At 39.1% G+C, this 19,523-nt stretch overlaps 1 protein-coding gene across 5 annotated transcripts in view; it reads right to left on the bottom strand.

Annotated features, from left to right (window-relative positions):
- Window positions 1-19,523, bottom strand: part of SMOC1 (SPARC related modular calcium binding 1) — an 86,227-nt gene that overhangs the window by 45,725 nt on the left and 20,979 nt on the right. For all 5 annotated transcript variants that reach the window (XM_070939140.1, XM_070939163.1, XM_070939170.1 and 2 more), the window contains exons 3-5: window positions 17,690-17,802; window positions 15,463-15,562; window positions 13,940-13,987 (exon numbers count right to left, since the gene is read on the bottom strand). In XM_070939140.1, coding sequence (XP_070795241.1) covers window positions 13,940-13,987; window positions 15,463-15,562; window positions 17,690-17,802 — 261 coding nt within the window. The remainder of the gene's footprint in view (window positions 1-13,939; window positions 13,988-15,462; window positions 15,563-17,689; window positions 17,803-19,523) is intronic.

Below are 19,523 nucleotides of genomic sequence, written 5' to 3'. Positions count from 1 at the left end.
AATCAGACATACACAGAGACAGAAAAAAAGTACAAATCAGAATATAAAAGCAAAGTACTTTATGGAACTGGTTAAAAGATTAGCAAAATACTGAAATATTTCTTTAATTCTATTTTTAAAGTAGATAATATTCCCACTTATACTTTTATCAACAATAACTTCTGTATTGCTGAAGTATGAAAATCATGCGGGTGCACTAAGTTTATCTCACATAATTTAGCTCTTCCTATATGTTGTTACATGATTTTGTGGATATAGTGAGCTCAAAACAAATAGTCTCCTCAAAATTTCTGGGAGATGCAGGGACACAGTCCATTGACAAACTCACTGCACCAAAACGCTGGATTTATGGAGGCTTTCCTATCCTGATAACTAATAGACAGGAGAATTGGAACAAATTATTTGACTGCAAAATTCCAGCTCTTACAAGTATTTTTTATTACTTTTGTTTGAAGGGTCTTAATTTTTTAACCTTGTCAGCATCAAATTTAGAATCAATTTTTCAGAAAAAAAATGACCATATTATTTCTAAAGTTTACAATGTAAATGATTTGATGCTAATGTAATTATAACAGACGAGTATCTAAAACATATTGTACACCATCCAGAGTCCCTCTCTGAGGGAGATGGGTGATTAAGAAATAGGAAAAATAAACAAATAAATAAAACAAATAGTGTTGTTCTTTCTTTGTTCAGAAATGTTTGTAATTCTAGCCTATATCAAACAACATTTAAATTATATTAAAATTCACTACAGAATGAAGGAATTGCTTACATTAATCTTCGGTTTCTGTCCACAGATGCCTAGAAATAAAGCCATATTAGCTTCTTGTCTTACTTTACAAACACTGGGTCTAGACTGTGAGGTCTCCATTTTACAGATATATCAGCAGTGCAATATTGTCATTGTAGTGTTCCATTGCATGTACTTCATTAAACATGGAAGAGATACAATCCCCTTCCCAGGCATTGAAATACCTATTTATTTTATTATGTAAGAATATGGCTGAATGGATGAATAGATCCTTCCTTCCATCCATCCATCCATCTGAACTGGCATTTTGGGATATTTGTTACAAGCAAATAAATAAATGCCTGTACCTTAAATACAGAAACCTCTATACAAAACATAACAGAATACTTGCAATACTTGCAGAATAATATGCAAGACAGAATTTTCCTCAGTTTTTGATTGATAGTATGTAATGTTGAATTTTACAGATTCAGTGCACACAATTACCCACAAAGAAATACCAAGAGCTGGGAGAAGGGAAGAGTTATATAACTAATAATATTTTTTTAAAAAAATACACAGAAAAGGTGATAAAAATGTACAAGGTTATAAGTTATAGTATTGCATGATTAAATCAGGATGGGTTAAGATTTATACTGTAAAAACCTATTTTATTTTGTAGAGTTTTCATAACTTGAATTATCACTTTTATTACAACATACGTGTGTTGTCACATTCATATATGTGTGCAACACATAGTTTTTTTCCCCTCCTTGTTGATACTCAGGACCATGAATTGGGATTTCCCAGAAAAAGTAGAGAAGCAAGACCTCCTTAGTGCTCTCCGAGCTTGGCTGTTTTCTTGTAAACATTTCATTACTCAAATTATATAACATCATCAGTGCTAGGCTAACATGTTGATGTCACTTAGTTTGGCTAATGAAACTTCTGCAAGAAAATAATGAACTTCAGGGAGCACCAAGAATTCCCTTCATTTCAATCCTGACCTAATATTCTCCTTTATTAGTAGAGAATATTCCTTAAAGCCAATGCTCTAAAATGACAATTAGCAATGAGCCCAGAACAAGACAACAGAAAACTATGAAACAGAAAAAACAAACAAGTAGCATTCAAAAGCAAAAGTAACTATTCTATGGAAGAATCAGAAGCTATAAAAAAAGCAGCAAGATGAACAGATAGCACGAAAGATATTTAGAAGGCCAGTGAATAAGGAATGCCTTCACATAAGGAGATATCACAAAATGTTGGTCTGCAATTTTCAATATAGATGCCACAGCTGTCTGCCCCAATCCTACCTCCCTTCTATTCAATCTCTTCCTGAATAGGAGAAAGGAAGCAGCCACTGTTAAATGCTGAGGATTTATGTCAGACACAAGATCCCGTGATAGGTTGAAATAAATATTGGGGAACCCCTGCAGCTATGAAATTGGATGAAGTTGTGATTTAAGCCTTAGAAAAGGAGAAGAAAAAAGAACCAACTACATGGAGCATGAAAATATATTCACAGAAGTAGCAAGACGACACTAACAACATCCCTTCATATTAGCCACTTTATGAAAATGGCCAGAACTTTTTTTTCAAAACTCTATGCCCAGAGGCCAAAAGAGATTGCAAACCTGTTTGTTATTTTGACCCGTAAGAGATTCAATTGGGATGCAGACAGGGGTGAAATGATCCCGGTTCAGACCAGTTCGGCCGAACCGGTAGTGATGGCGGCTGGTGGTTCAGAGAACCGGTAGCGATGGCGGCGCGAGGCTCTGCCCACCCACCTGGTCATCACTTCCTGGTTTTAACCAGGAAGTGACCTGTTTTTTACCCTCTGTGCATGCGCAGAACTGGTTCTGAACCGGTTGGGAAGGTAAGTAGATTTCACCCCTGGATGCAGAGCATAATTATCAAACAAAACATGATGAACATGACATCGAACTTCTGAAATAAATTGTATCTGCTTCTTACAAACACTGTCAGTGAAAATTAAGGCAACATGGTGTAAGAACCATCAACCAAGCCAGAAAGTATTTCTAGAATACATTAGCCCACCCTCCCTTTCCCTCACCATCCTCAGAGCTCCCTTGCAGGTGCACTGATATGAACGAAGTGAACTGGGAATATTCTTCATGCTTCAAAGGCTTTGTAATTCAGCATGATGTGTGTGTGTTTGCAACAGACAGCACAATTCTTTCGTGTGTAAGAAAGGCTGTCCCATGCACAGGCAGCTGGAAGTCCCTTCGACCCCTGATGACACAATTCAAAGCCTCTTCTGTTTAGCTTTTTGATTTCTGATTGACATATTCACTGCTGGCTGGAGATAAATGCCATTGGAAGGACAATGTTGATCCGCTCCAACTATTCTGATGAAGGACTTTCTTCTTCTTCTTCTTCTTTTTTTGAATAATAAACAAAACAAAAATGGTGTGCTTAAGTGTCTGAATAGAGCTCAAAACAGAGAAGTAGCATAGCGGCTTTAAAGAAGCTGGCAAGTCACTTGAAGTGTTAATTGTCTGGGTGTACAATGAGTTTATTCTGACTGCAGACAAAGCACTCCCTTTCTCTGATAGAAATTCTTTAAAGGGATATGTCAAAAGGGCCAATAGCTGCTGGTTTTCTGCTTACAAATGGCATCATTTGGGCATTGCTTTGAAAATCTTGACTCCTAAATCCTGGGTACAAGTGGCCTGGCTCGGTTCAATTGCCAAGCTTTACTTATGACTTTGGACCATGCATAAATTCAGCTAACAGTGCGATTAAAAATGATAATTACACCTGACAGCCGTGCTGATCATACATAGATATTGAAGGAAATTATTAGGTATTTATTCCGAATTACATAGAAATTATATACAGGTAGACCTCAACTTACAATAATTTGTTTAATGTTCATTCAAAGTTATGACACTGAAAAAAGGTGACCTATGACCTGTTCCCACACCTATGACTGTTGAAACATCCTCAGAGTCACATGATCAAACTTTGGGCGCCTACAACCTGCATGTATTTACGATGGTCGCAGCATCCCGGGGTCCTAGAATTGTCATTTTCAATCTTTTTAGGGAGCTTCTGACAGGCAAAGTCAATTGAGGAAGCCAAGTTTGCTTAACAAGTCACTTAACAACTATAGTGATTCTCTTAGCAACCATGGCAAAAAAAGTTGCAAAATGGGGAACAACTCACTTATCAACTGCCTTGGGGCTCAGTTTTGGTCGTAAGTCAAGGACAATCTCTTTCCAATTATAAGTTACAGAGATACTGTATGAAGTCTACTGTAAAGCTTAAAATGGCACAGATTGTGTATGTTAGATAATACACTGTCAGTTACATCCCTTAGTCCTCTGGCTTTTTAAAATTGTTCTCCATTTTCTAATGCTCTTCTATTAAAGTTTGTTCCATGTGAGACAAATAATGGGAGAACCAATCATTTATTTCTTTCAGTTTCTCATTTCTGTAAGTCAAGTCTGCATCAGTTATCCAAATTCTTTATTTTCTCATTTGTACCATGAGGCATCCCATCCCATTTAGCAATTTTAGATTTGAAACAAAGTTTAATACTAGCATTTGGGGCATTTTTTCTCCAAATATATGCAATTTTATTTGCTATTTTGCTAAAGCTCCAAACAAATCTGTGCATTTTGCACAGTTTCGTGTACTTACACATTTTTTACATAATTTCCTTCCTAAACAGCCTCCACCCTCATACTTTGTAGCTACCAGATTAAAAATATTTTAGCTATCTAGTGGTGTGGTATCTAGCTAGGTATCTAGAGCCGCGGTGGCGCAGTGGTTAAAGTACAGTACTGCAGGCTACTTCTGCTGATCACCGTCTGCCTGCAATTTGGCAGATCGAATCTCACCAGGCTCAAGGTTGACTCAGCCTTCCATCCTTCCGAGGTCAGTAAAATGAGGACCCAGATTGTTGGGGGAAATATGCTGACTCTGTAAACCACTTAGAGAGGGCTGTAAAGCGGTATATAAATTTAAGTGCTATTGCTATTGCTACTACAAATAATGCTATGGCTGTAACTCAACTAGATCTCCTCAGTCCCTTTTTTCCTAAATAAAAATACACTTTTAACAATGAGAAGTGCATATTGGATCTATAAACAAAGGGTTCTTTCATGTAGATTGAAACATTTTTAAAATATATTCAGAGAGAAGAGAAAAAGCAGATTAAATGATTTTCTGATTTAACAGGAAAATTTTTGTAATATTTTGTTTTTATTCCTAACAATAAAAACAATTGGAATATACTCACATAACCCAAAAAAAGGTCTACAATTTTCACTGTTTTGCAAAAAATAATTTAAACTTTCCCGAAGTTAGGCTCTCAGAATCCATGGAACTGTATGAGTAGTTCATTCCTTCCAAGCAAATAAAAAGAAGTTTCTGGCACAAGATATAAAACCTAGCCCAAAAGTGTGTAATATAAACCCAGCCACTTCAGTTTATAAATCATGGTTTATGGTTTGCCATGCTGTAAAAACCCAACCAACCATTTGGATTACACTCAATAGGGCACACTAAATTAAAAAAAACCCTGTAAATTAATGAAATGCACAAACCCAGAAACTGTACTTGGAAGCAACAGATGCCAAGATATGAATAACTTTCAAATTTAGCTAGAACTCATGTAGAGATGTTTCCATGCAAGCGTGTTTATTTGATTTTATTTAACAGATTTATATACCTGTCCAGTGCCCACCTTATGCAATATAACCATGAGCAGCTCATAAACAACAATAAAAATAGTTTTTTAAAAAAATATTTAAAAAAACAGCACAGAAAACCCTTAGGGCCCCTAACTTCCCTACATCCCCCCTTCTAGGCTCCAGCTTCACACTACCTCAATGTTTGGGGAGGAAGAAACTAGAGCTTTAGGGCTTTTCAAAGGAAGACACACTATCCAGATCCCAGTCAAGCCAGCTTGACTGTCTCAGGAAATCTGGGAGTTGAAGTCCACAGGTTGTAAAAGGGCCACAGTTGCCCACTCCTGCACTAGATGGCAACATTTGAAGGAAGGAATCTGAAGCACACCCACCCTATCAGACCTAGTGAGTAGGTAGGAGAAATGATCCTACAGATAACCTAGTTTTGTGCAAATCAGGGCTTTAGAGGTGCTACCTAGTACCTTGAATCACACCCAGAAAGGAACTATAAGCCAATGAAGTTCACACAGCAGCTGTACAGCTTAAATCAGCTGTAATTTACAGAGGGCCTTCAAAGGCTGTCCCATTTTCTGGAAAAATCCAGCCAGGAAGTAACCAGGCCATGAGATAGTATGATCAAGACCTACTGGTTCAAGAATGGGCACACAAGATGAATCTGTGCCCAGTTGCTCCTTGAGCCAGCAAGAGTAACAAATGATACCTCACCAAAATCCAGAGCCACTCCATCTTGCTAGGGGTGAATTGAAACTGATTTCTCCCCATCAATGCCTTACAGGCTTTTGAGCTATTACTCAAAAGGCAGTGTCACTAGGTTGTCAAGAAGTGGAGATGCATAGCAGGTTGTATCCTGATGATACTGCGCCCCATGCTATTGGATGACCTCTCCAAGCATTCTCATGTAGATGATATGGATGGTAAAAAGGAGAGGTGAAAGACCTGAGCCTTGAGGGACCCCACTTTACAGGGGCCAAAGATTCAGCTGCTCAACCTCTCACATCCCACTAACACCGGCTAGAACCTGTCACAGAGGAAGGAAGAAAATCACTGTAAAATACCTCCAGATCTGGCCTGTTCTAAAGCTACGTTAATTTTCAGAGAGTATCCAACACTTTTCTTTTTCTAAAAAATGAAACTGGCTTTTTTTTCTTCCCAGCATATTCTACCCCCCCCACCCAATTTCTTATTTGCAGTTGAGATAGAAACATAATTAGCTTTAATTAGTTGATGCACTAGTCTATGAAGGCTGAGATCAAAATGGAAACAAGTGGAAGACTGCCTGCTGCATAGGAGTGGGAAATATTTAAATGTTTTGCTGCCAGTGCAGCAAAAAATTATCTCCCTCTTTGCTGTGAAAATTGTGGTTTAAAAAGGTAAAGGTGAGTAAACCTTGTTTTATGTAAGCAAACTTTATTAGGACAGGATCATTATTCCTGATTTTTTAAAAATCTTATATTTCTATTCTCTTTCTCTCTCTCTCTCTTTCTCTCTCCCTCTCCCTCTCCCTCTCTTTCCCCCCTCCCTTCCCCAACACTAAAGCCTCTGCATTAAACCTCTTCACATCTTCAAGGCCTCAGGTTGCAGAATGGGGGCAGGGGTGCAGATCAATGGCCATTTGAAATTCAACCATATGGCTGAAGACCCACAGCTGCATGTGTTAATTACCACACGTGCCCCCTGTAAAGCAGTCTGTTCAACAGGAAAAGAAAAACAGACGAGAAAAAAGGCTGTTCCAGAGGATTAAATAAATAGTCCAAATTTTTGGCCTAATTCCTCCCAGACACAATCGGCCTTCCTTCAGCCACCTGCATGGTCAGAAGCCATAATACCCCTCTTTACATCTCCAGCTGCGTTCAATGAACCCAGGGAGAAATATCGCAAAGTGTACTTTTGCGTTCCTCCTCACCCATCCACCCTCCCTCACGGACACACAGTTTTTTCTTTCTTCTCACACCAGGGCCACAGAAGCAGCCTGGACTACTATCCCTAAGACATTCAGATAATTCAATATATTTGTAAATTTTGGATCAATACCCAGACCAAACATGGAATACTAAAGATCATTGGAGCAACTGACCTTTAGGTTCTCTATTCTGGTCAACTGAATAATATAAATAACATAATTTTGTATTTGGGCATATTTTGATGAACATTTTAAAAAAATCTATATCTTCAAGTATTGAATTCTGGCATACTTTTTCATTTTCCATTTGTAACATGCCTTCTCTACAATTATTCCAGAACTTTTTCTGAAAGGCAGGAAACTTATGACCTGCATCTACTGAACTTTTTTTAAAGAAATGCATAGAATGAGTAGGGTTTTTTTTGTCAATGGCCATTAGGTTAAAGATTTAAGATCACTTTCCTTTTAATTTCAATATGCCTTCAATAATAATGGATTCAGTGGTGTTACCTGTTCAAGCAGGGGTCCTCAACCTCTGGTCCGTGGATCAGCAGTGGGCCATGGCATGCCAGAAACAAGGCCCCGCAAACAAGCAAAGACCATGAAACAGCACACGAGACCTCGCCTCCTCTGGTCCATAAAAAAACTTCTCTCCATGGAACCTGGTCCCTGGTGCTCAAAAGGTTGGGGGCTGCTACGTTAAACTCTTTAAAATGTTATGTTTTTCTTTTACACTTCTGTTTTTATTCTTGAATGCTGCCCAGAGTTCTTTTATATTGAGTCAGTTATAATGAATGAATGAATGAATGAATGAATGAATGAATGAATGAATAAATATCTCTATTAATCTAGCTATTCTGTCTTACATTTAGCATAGTGGAAACAAACATACAACTCTAATTCTCTCTCTTTCTCTTTCTCTCTCTCTCTCTCTCTCTCTCTCTCTCTCTGTGCATGTGTGTTTCTTTTCCAGACACAAAGCTAGAAAAGCGCAGATCTGGAGGTTTTCCATTCTATTTCTTTTTAAACAGAAATTAAAACACATTCAAGTCTCTGCCAATTATTACTTACCCTTAATAACAACCAACCGTTTATGCAGTTATTCATTTAATTTGACATGAATTCCAAGACAAAGATAACACATTTTCTGTTCTGCTTTCAGTACCCATTCCCACTCATTTAACACAAAGAAAAGGAACGATCTTACATTGGCACTGATATTCTACAGAGGCAGGAATTATTACATCACATTCCAGGTTTAATAAACAAATCTATCTAGGGGGAAACGACTCTCCAGATGCAGTCAAAACTTAATTCAGTCATTCTGGACCTTCTGGAATTTGCTAACCGATGTGGAATGCTACATTCCATTGAATTAACAGAGAATGATTGAACATCTGAGGTGTGCATCTGTTTTCCTTCAAAAAAATTAAAAATTCTGAAAATGTGGTGCCAGCTTTGATATTTACAAAATTTCTACAAAACAAAATGTGAACTACCTTGTCGTAGACAGCATGAGGGGGAAAAAAATGACTTCTGCAGATTGCCCGCAGAAAAGCATGAAGTTGCTGATTATATTCTGAATACTTTAGAATCAATATTGTGTACTAATAAAAGTTGAAGTTTATAAATCAACAACTAACAGCACTTCAATCAAAGATTACAAAAACAAGATGGGAGCTAGCAATAGATATATATAGGTCAGAGAAACATGTTTTCACCAGTGGTGGGTTTCGAATTTTTTTACTACAGGTTCATTGGGTGTGGCTTGGTGGGCATGGCTTGTGGGCGTGGCAGGGGAAGGATACTGTAAAATCTCCATTCCCTTCCCACTCCAGGGGAAGGATACTGCAAAATCCCCATTTCCTCCCGATCAGCTGGGACTTCGGAGGCAGAGAATAGATGGGGACGGGGCCAGTCAGAGGTGGTATTTACCGGTTCTCCGAACTACTCAAAATTTCCGCTACCGGTTCTCCAGAACTGGTCAGAACCTGCTGAAACCCACCTCTGGTTTTCACCTTTGCTCATGATTAAGCAATAAATACTGTATAACTACACCAAAAGCATTTTTAAAAAATAAGATAAATTATAAATACACTGGTAAAAGATAGGATTACATTTAGGTTAGGGAGAGAACATATCACAGTGAACTGTCAAGTCAGAATGTTATTATTTCCTTACTGCACCTCCCCTTAAGTGTGATGTACAAAATAATTGTGCACCAATTAAGACATTAGAAAAACAGTTATAGTGCTGTATAATTCCATTTGACAATATTGCAGTTGCATTCAGCAACATATACAGCTTCTAGGCCACCTTAAATAATAGTAGATCAAAGAGCATTAGAGTAATCATTTTTTGAAATTATTAAAATAAAAGTAATAGAGGTAAGAGCATCTTAGCCTAGAAAATATAAGAGTTGGTAAATGAATTGTAAGCCTTTCCCTGTAGTGACCACTTTAAATCAAGGAAGCATTCAAATGACATTTCTTCAAAGCAGCACTACCTCATCTATCTTCCTAATTTTCAAACTGAGAAACCAACTCTCACCGCATCTCGGTTTCAACAAAAGTGTTTAATTTCTGTTTATTAGCTCTTGGGCCAGGGATCATCAACTTCTGCAGACTGGAAATTCTTATATGATGGTCAAGCTCTCCTAAAACCACATGATTTTAAAAGATGCAAATATTGGGAGGTGTTCATTTGTGAAGTTAATCCTAGACCAGGGTGTCAAACTCATGGCGTCATGTTGTTGTCACGTGACATATCGTGGCTTTTTCCCCCTTCACTAAACCGGGGGTGGGTGTGGCCAGCATGTGACGCATCCAGCCCATGGGCCGCAAGTTTGACACAGCGGTGAAATCTGGCCAGATCTATCTGGCTTGTGCGAACCGGTAGTGCCAGTGGCAGGAGGTTCTGCCCACCCGCCAGGACGTCATTACGTCCCATTTTTGACCCTCTGCGCATGCGTAGAAGAGACACGTGCTCACACTCCTGAACTGGTAGCGAAGGTTAGTGCATTTCACCGCTGGTTTGACAACCCTGTCCTAGACCAAACCATTCATTTAAACCAAGTTATCTCAGAATACTGAATTCTCCAATATACTAACATGCAAAGCAACCCACTGTGCTGTCATGGTTAAGGCATTGGACTGGTACTAGGAAAGCCCACCCTCTTGTCCACTCTTAACCATGGAAATTTACAAGATGACTTTGGCCCAGTTACTCTTTCTCAGTCCAACCTACCTTGCATAGTTTTTATATAAAAACTTAGAGAGAATACTATTAACATTGACATGAGTTCCAGGATAAAAAAACAAATAAATATTGCAGCTGTGATTACCAAAATGAAATAAAATATGGGAGCTGAGTTGTTTCACAAATGTGAAATTTAGAAATAAGAATGAAAATGAAACACTCAAAACTCAAAAGTTCAAAGCAAGTCAGCAGGCTGGGGAGGAAGACTAACATTTAACCCAAGAGCAAATATTGTACTGTTTAACCAGAAAATTGCTGTGTTTCAACATATTTAACACTCAATCAACAAGAATTAGGAACTTAAGGATAATGTTAATAATTATCTGGGAAATATTACATGTAGCCATTGTGACAGATTTATTAAAGAGGTGGAGGAAGAAAGGTCTCATCCAACCAGTCCCCAAACTGGTACAGAAACTAGGTGAGAGCATGTAGGGCAGAAGACTTCCAACTGAAATATATGCATTAATAAGCTGGAAGGCTGCTCTCTCTTTAGTAGCGAGACAAAGACAAAAGGTAGATTAAGGAACAGTAGAGATGAAGTGGGGGCGGGAACCCTGACAATTTACTTTCAGGCAAACAAATGGGAAAGTTCAGTGAAAGGGCAGGACCAAAAAAATGATGGAAACAGACATAAAAATACTGTCAAGTTTCAGTCAATTCACCGTTCAGCACATGGCAGAAAAGAGCTGAGCTGTTCTGCTTTGCATCAATTACATATGAGAAGGATTAAAGGTCAGGAGTGGTTTAATCCAAGACTTCAGATGAATGAATAAGAGATTCTTATAAACCCCAATTGTTACTCTCCCTTCCAAGGTGAGAGACACTGAAACCCAGAGCTGAACAAATTATGCTGCTGAAGCAAGCTATTTTCTTTTCTTTTCTTTCTTTTCTCTTGGTCTCCCTCCTTTCCACCTTTGTCATTGCGAAATGGCAGAAAATTCCATTTGAGAATTCATGTGTTTCTTGCTCTTTTCTTCACAGTTTGACAGCACAAAATTATTACAAAGGGAAGCAAGGTTTGCAAGGAAGATAGAAATAAATTTCTCTCTATTATCCTCTTTAATAAAAAGATTATAAAGTAATTTTATTATTATTTTTTTGCTTTGCATAATGTACGGTCAAAATGTGGCAGGAAATGAAATAAGAACCCCCTTTATACAACAGATAGATGTTTGCAACATGTTTTTATGAGAGAAAACTTCCAGCAATAATGAATGGCATGGTGTATTACATGTATAGTTCCCTAACCCTCTTTTGTAGTGCAGTGATAATAAACAGGGGATAGGAAAAACCATATTTTCATCAAAACCTCTATCATTTGGTTGCCAGCTTACACAAAATGGTACCCAAGGATATACTGATTACCTTTACTACCACATGACTGCTGTATAGCAGTAAAGAAGCTCTTACCTGAATGCTGATCTCGCTGACATCATTTCTCATCAATCAGTGGTGTAAACTAAGGGAGGATTAGTACAAAAAGCCACATTCTACTTGTCTGAATTGTAGTGGCTAAAACCATTAAAACCTCATGTTTGAAAGCATTAAAACAATAGTCCTCATGTAAACATGGGATAGCATTCAGGGTAGCTGGGAATTTTGAAAATTGTACTCCATCAGGCTGAAAATGGCTTTGACAAACAAAATTTGCCTTGTTGGATGAGTTTCAATTGATCAGAAACTTTATTTCCAACACCGATCAGCCAAACAGCTTTTTAAAAGTTTGTGTTGCTAGATGACCGTACCATTTAGTTTTATGGATAATAATTATCATATAATAACCAACATATATTTATGTAGAATGTCAGCTGACAGCCACCAGAAGCCATTTTCAGTAATTACAACGGAGTAGCTAAGTTTTACTTACATATTATGTAAGACATTTGTATATCTGACTAGTTCCAGGAACTCTGGTTAACTGCAATTCTATAATAAGCATAGGTCATAGTAATATGCAATATACAGTATGTAGAAAAAGGTAAAAAATCCAAACTACGTACTTTTTCTAAAGCACATTTCATAATTCTGGAAAATAAGCATCAATTAAAAATCTCATAACTACATTAATGAAACATATCCTCCTTAGCACTGTTCATTTTAGCAAAAGCTGATAATTTGTATGATTTCTGAGTCATCTCCTAAAGGGACTGCCTTATAAAAATGCTGAAATGCGTGTAACTGTTTATTTAGCCTTTACAACTGAATTAAAAGGGAATTGTTCTAATATTCCACAGTAGAAATATGGAAAATATAATACAAAACTACATGCAGAAATGATTTTCTATATTGTCTTCTAGGAATCCCAGCTGAAGTCATTTGAAAGATTTGACTAAACAACTTTTGATCATTTTAAGCTATTGATCTTCAAGTGAAATAGAGAATGTATGGTTTATATAAAGATCAAGTATTTTGTTGGCTTGTAAAGAATTATTCTTGGGAAATGAAAGAACAATGGCATGTTAGAGCAGCATTTGGGTTAATCTGATTATTCTTCTGCTGAACTGGAAATAAAAAAGACCAAACTATCTCCAAGTCAAAGATGCCAATGTCTCAGAAAGAAATATTAAGTCATAAAACCTAAACTTGGAACAGCAACTGTGCCTTGTATAAGGCTTATGTTAAGCATGCAAGTTTTTCATTCATTGTGAAAGAATACTAGATGTCCTCAAGGTTAACATGATTATCTTGAAATTTCTGCCAAAATTCTTATTTTAAGTAATACTTTTAAGACGTTGCATTAATGTCCAGGAAAGCAGCATAGAAGTTGAAATTTATTACAATGGCATCCTTTGATTACACTTTATGTTCTCCTACCCTATTTCCCCTAAAATAAGACATCCCCTGATAATGAGCCCAATTGGGCTTTTGAGCGCATGTGCTAAAATAAGCCTCCCCCCGAAAATAAGCCCTCCCCGAAAATATTTAAACACAGAGCTGGAAATCAGGTAAGATGACAAGAGGAACCCCATCTTGATCCACGCACCCCAAAATAATAAGACTTCCCTGAAAATAAATCCAAACGCCAATTTCGGGGTTCCAAAAATATAAGACAGGGTCTTATTTTTGGGGAATCACGGTAGAACAGGAGTGTCAAACTTGTTTTCATTGAGGGTCACATCAGGGTTGTGTTTGACCTCAGAAGGGGCACCTGTGGTGGCCCAAGCGCTGGCAGAGGCACCGCAGGCCGGTCCTTCACTGTTTCCAGGGCAGCCCCGTGAACCAGATCTAAGCATCCTAAGGGTTGGATCCAGCCCATGGGCCTTGAGTTTGACACCCCTGTCCTAGAAAGTTTGAACATGGGACAGATAATAAATGGGAAAGCCTTCAAAACCTCACCTCATTGTAGCATAGAACTTTACTCACCTTTTCTTCCAGAATTACCCTGTCCTAATGGCCGGTCGGTTACTGAGCCTTAAACGAAAAGCAAATATGTTAGTATATGAGCAAAACTTCCACTGGTATCATCCAAACTACAGTCCAATCTATAGGCAAGCTTCAAAGCACTATGCCAATAGTAGTAGCTAGACAACTGGATCCAAGCAATCATCGAATCCCTACACTTATTGCTTTGCCTGCCAGTTCTGTATAGGCCTGTCTTTTTGCTGGTTTAAATTTTAAATAAACTTATGAATTACAAGGACAAAAAAAAAGGCAATCAGGAAAATTGGTAATGTCACCAACCTGATAAACAGCATGGCCAATGAACCATGGTAATTTGACTATTGATCAGAACCATAATTAATATCAAAACTGACATTGTAGAGCAGGGGTGTCAAACTGGATTTCTTCAAGGGCTGGATCAGCATTGTAATTCTCCTCCGTGGGCTGGCCAGGGTTGGTGGGATGGATGCCTCCTGCAGCACCCTGCTGGCCAAAAAGCAATTTTGGCTGCCAGAGGCACCACAGGCTGGTCCTTTGCTATTTCCAGACAAGCCCCACAGGCCAGATTTAAGCACCCCAGATCCGGGCCTTGAGTTTGACATCCCTGTTGTAGAGCCAATGGATATTTTTACTATAGATGTGCAACAGAAATGAGCAGTGTAGCATAAATGGTTAATTTAAGAGTTGTGCTATCCTGCTAAACCCAAAACAGACCCTTCTAATCACTAATCACTTTGAAATTACCAGAATTTTTTTTTCCCAGACATGGTAGGAATTCAAAATATTTCATTCTTAAGGATTTCTGTTAAACAATAAGTAACAATATACCATTTATTTATAAAAAGAAACACACTACTCAAACAGAATCAAGAAACTATTTTTTATTATCAGTATATGTTTAGCAGTACAGGTAGTCCTTGACTTACGACTAGAGTCACTTAACAACCATTTGAAGATACAACAGACTCAAAAATCTTTACTGCACTCACAATCCATCCTCAAAGTTATACCTGCTGCCCCACCCCCATGGTCACATGATTGCAGTTTGGTTGCTTGGCAACCAGCTCACTGGCTGCAGTGTCCCATGGTCACATGTTCACATTTTTCAACTTTGTTGCCATTTTCCAGCAAAGAAATGGCAAATAAGGTCCACTGGACAAGCTGGATTCTAAGTTACAACCACATTGTTTATTTAATGACCATGGTGACTACTTTTAACAACTGTTGTAAAAATGATTGCAAAATCAAGTCCAATCCAATGGTCATTCAACTTACAACTGTAACAACTAAAAGTCTTGGCTCATTTGTGATCATAGATCAAGGACTACCTCTAACTCCAATTGATATCTCTTGACTAGCAATGTTTCAACCACAAGATGGACAACAACCATGTGCAGAGTACAGTTTGGTCTGTTGAGCTGTATTAATTGAGTTTTAAAGATTATAAATGCAAAGAGCTTATTCCTTTCAAAATATGCAAACCTTTTTTTCTCTGCCTTCAATACCTGAGCATACAGGAGTTTTGTTCTGCACAGAAGAACCACTGATAGGCTTGCCATCTGGAGTGACACACCAGCAATATCCAGTGTAGGTGTGGCACTGGACCTGTTTTGAGAAAATAGATGGTTAGCTTTGCAATATGCCTCTGGTTCAGTATTAATGCAATAACTTTCATCTCTTTAAAAATACATTTTCAGGAATAAGGAAACGTATTTCATGCATATTAGTTGCTGTGCTAGTTGCTATGTTGCACAGCATGCAATATTTATAGTTCAGATATTAATATTATTTCAAGAAAAGGTACTGCTCTTAATCATTTTACAGGAAACCAGAAACCCTAATTTGTGCTGTGTGCTGTCTTTTTTATATTACTGTCAGACATTACCTTCCAATTTTATCCACCAATACTTAGTGGATGCATAACCACATAACCATGACATGCATAACCATCTTATTAAAGACTTGTCTGCTGCATTTTTATGATGTAATAAGCTTGATTATATTTTGTTGCTCAGTGTGCTGCTTGATCCCCGTTGCAGAAATAATAAATGATGATGTCCTGAAAATCTCTTTTTAGCTACCCTTGTTTCCCCGAAAATAAGACCGTCTTATACTATTTTGAACCCTGAAATAAGTGCTCGGCCTTATTGCCATGCACTCAAAAGCCCGACTGGGCTTATTATCAGGGGATGTCTTATTTTGGGGAAAACAGGGTATATTTCTGCAACTGAAAGCAAGTTCTTAGAGCGAGTAGATATAGGATCCAATCTGGGTTGGTCACTGGGACGGGAGGTTTAATTTTTCAAGCTTTCAGACTCATGCTGGAGCCCATCCTCAGGGAACTTCTCTCTAGCAGAGTGTGTGCTTTGGCCTATTCTGTGTGTGGTGTTTATATGGTGCCTGTTGTGTGTGGCTTTTTAGTTGTTGATTGGGGTGTTAATAGCAAACGTCTGCCTACTACACCAAGGCAGAAGCTTGTCCACCACAAGTATATCAAATTGAGCAATGTGATATCAGCACTACAATACAGTGAGACATGTACAGATTGTATATTGGAGAAACAAAACAACCATTTCACAAATGCATGGCACAACATGCCCATCAGGACAAGATTCAGCAGTTCATCTGCTTTTGAAAGACAAAGGTCACTCTTTTGAAAATAGCAAAGTCCACATTCTGGACAGAGAGGACTGCTGGTTTGAAAGAGGGGTCAAAGAGGCCATCTACATTAAGATTAATAGTCCTCTCTCATCAGAGGGGGAGGGATATGACACCACCTATCTCTTGTTTACAACACAATCCTTGCAGCAGTTCTGAGAAGGTTCCACACCCATTTGCATTATTCAGGTGACCCTGAGGGCACAGGTGCCTCAATGACTCTCAGAAAAAATGCCAATGACCAGATGATTGCAAGGAATATAAATCCTTTCATCCTCCATCATTCAGTCTGAATTGAAGAAGCTTCTTGGATGAGAAGTGAAACATCTTCAAGGAAAAACAAAGTCCAGTTGCCTTTTGAAAAAGGACCTTTGGGACACCCGAAGGCCTAGTTCTTCCCCAGTGTGCTATGTTATACAAACCTGCTGTAATTATGAGAGTCTGTATCTAGCTCCCACTTACTTAGCACATACAGGAAGGCAGGGAGGGAGGAAGACATTGTGAAGTTTCCTTTTCAAAATTCACGAACACTTCCTGAGCAGTGGTGGGTTTCAAAAATTTTTACTACCGGTTCTGTGGGTGTGGCTTGGTGGGCGTGGCTTGGTGGGCATGGCAGGGAAAGGATACTGTAAAATCTCCATTCCCACCCCACTCTAGGGGAAGGATATTGCAAAATCCCCATTTCCTTCCAATCAGCTGGGACTTGGGAGGCAGAAAATAGATGGGGGCACAGCCAGTCAGAATTTTTACTACCAGTTCTCTGAACTACTCAAAATTTCCACTACCTGTTCTGCAGAACTGGTCAGAACCTGCTGAAACCTACCTCTGTTCCTGAGCCATTAGAGCCTCAAATTGTCTGGGCCAACTGCCACACATCGTCTTAATTATTTGTATAGTCTATCAAGTATCTCCATAAAATATGTGTGCATGTACAGGTAACGTTACAAAATATAAATATCAGACACTGCTTCAACCACAATTGTTTATGGATTAAGACATTTTCCACAATTTCTTACATTAGTTAAGTGTGTAAGAGAAAGTATGAAAGTTTGAAAATCGTAATAAAAATCTTACTTGGGTAAATGATCCATCCTCATGACACTCTGGAACGAAGACCGCTTCTTGTGGCTTCTTCACTTGATCCAGTGCTTGGGCTCTTTCTAATCTGCATTTGCTCTGACCAGCATCTATGAAGAAAATCCATTCAGAATTTAAATAAAGATAAGCAATATATCAAAAGCATATGACAATTCAATGAAAATAACTGCAAAGGAAGAACTTAAACAATCCTGCTTTGCTGAACATTTATTTATATACAGAGCCTTCAAGATATTTTTTAATTATTAACCCATCAGCGTGTCAAATAATCAGGGATTATAACAGTAGATCTAGGTCCCAAAGGTGAGGCAACTCTAAAAGAATGCACATGACCATCTGTCTGCAAGGAATATAAATTCTTCCATTCACCACCATCCACCATCCTGAGTTAAGTCTTAGGGTCTGTGGCCATAAAAGGTATTTCAGGGAGGGTCCATGGTGAAGAAAAGGTTGAGTTCTAAGCTATTCAGGTGTCCTTCACCTTTCAAACTTAACCTTTCCAGAAAATAAGACATGACAAATTCTACCAATTAGAAGATTGTGAAAGATTAAGAATGGTATCTTAATTCCCAATGTTTGTCAATGGGGATTGATCACCATGATGCTCTGATCTTACATCATTAATTTGATTTGAAAATAACAGTTGTTTCTGTGGCACATTAGTTTGCAGCCCTTAAAAAAGCCTCATATTCTGCCGATCAATAGCAATAGGACTAGGTGTATTGTTAATATGATTTATTGGGTTAGGGATTTTCTGTCTTCACTGTGAGCTATATTGTGTTGGGAGGGGTGCATTGAGGGAGCTCAACCAATCTCATTGTACATATGTTGTGCACTGACAATAAAGATTTGAAATTTGAAATCATTATTTTAATCCTTTACTCTCTTATTAACATACTCAGCCTCCTTTCTAGGCACTTTTATTTGCCAAAGATGTCTGAATAATTTTTTTTAGGCAAACACATACCGTGTTTCCCCGAAAATAAGACAGGGTCTTATTTTCTTTTGAATCCCAAAATAAGGTCTTGACCTTATTATCGGGGGAGCCTTATTATTTTGGGGGTGCTCATGGTTGCTGCTGTGTTGTGCTGATGTGGCAGCGCAACACAACCACTTGTCAGCTGTTCGCCCAAGGCCGTGCCCGCATCCTCACATCCCTGCACCCAGCTCTTCGGGAGCCCACTCGTAAGAGAGCAGCCACCGGGCACCTCTTGCCATGTGGTGCCCACCAGGTGGCCTGCGCACTCACAGATGGGAATCTGGCAGAGAGAGGTTCCCTCCGCATGCCGGCATCAAGTCCCTCCTCTCCCATGGGGGTGGGTGGGATGCGAGCAGCCCGAAGGCACCAAGCCTTGTGAATGTCTGTCTCTCCCCCCCCCCCCGCTTGCACACCTCCCAGTCCTCACCACATTGATGTGGGTGAAGCCAGTGAGCACCCAGCTGGAAGCGGAGAAGAGGCCGGTCGGGCCATTGTGATCCTGGGATACTGCTCGGTTGGTGAGTGGCACTCTGCCTGGCCAGAGGGGGGGTGTTTGCTGGGTGGTCACCACGTGGCAAGAGGTGCCAGGTGGCTGCTCTCTTGTGAGCGGTGCGGGAGTTTTCAGGTGAGGGGGATGGATGGATGGATGGGAGGCAGGCAAGTGCCAAAAACACTGGGGAGAGATAGAACAGAGAGGCAGCTCCCGATCAGCTCTGCTGATCCGCAGGTCCTGATTAAGGGGCCCAGCTGCCATTAGCTGATCAGGGAAGGGAAGGGCTGCCTCCTGTGCTGCCCATGCCCACCCCTTCACTAGGGCTTCTTTTCGGGGGA

The sequence above is a fragment of the Pituophis catenifer genome, unplaced genomic scaffold (assembly GCF_029215685.1).
Source record: "Pituophis catenifer annectens isolate HBS135680 unplaced genomic scaffold, rPitCat1.0.hap2 SCAF_1, whole genome shotgun sequence".
NCBI classification, from domain to species: domain Eukaryota; kingdom Metazoa; phylum Chordata; class Lepidosauria; order Squamata; family Colubridae; genus Pituophis; species Pituophis catenifer.
This window is presented reverse-complemented; position numbering and strand designations above follow the sequence as displayed.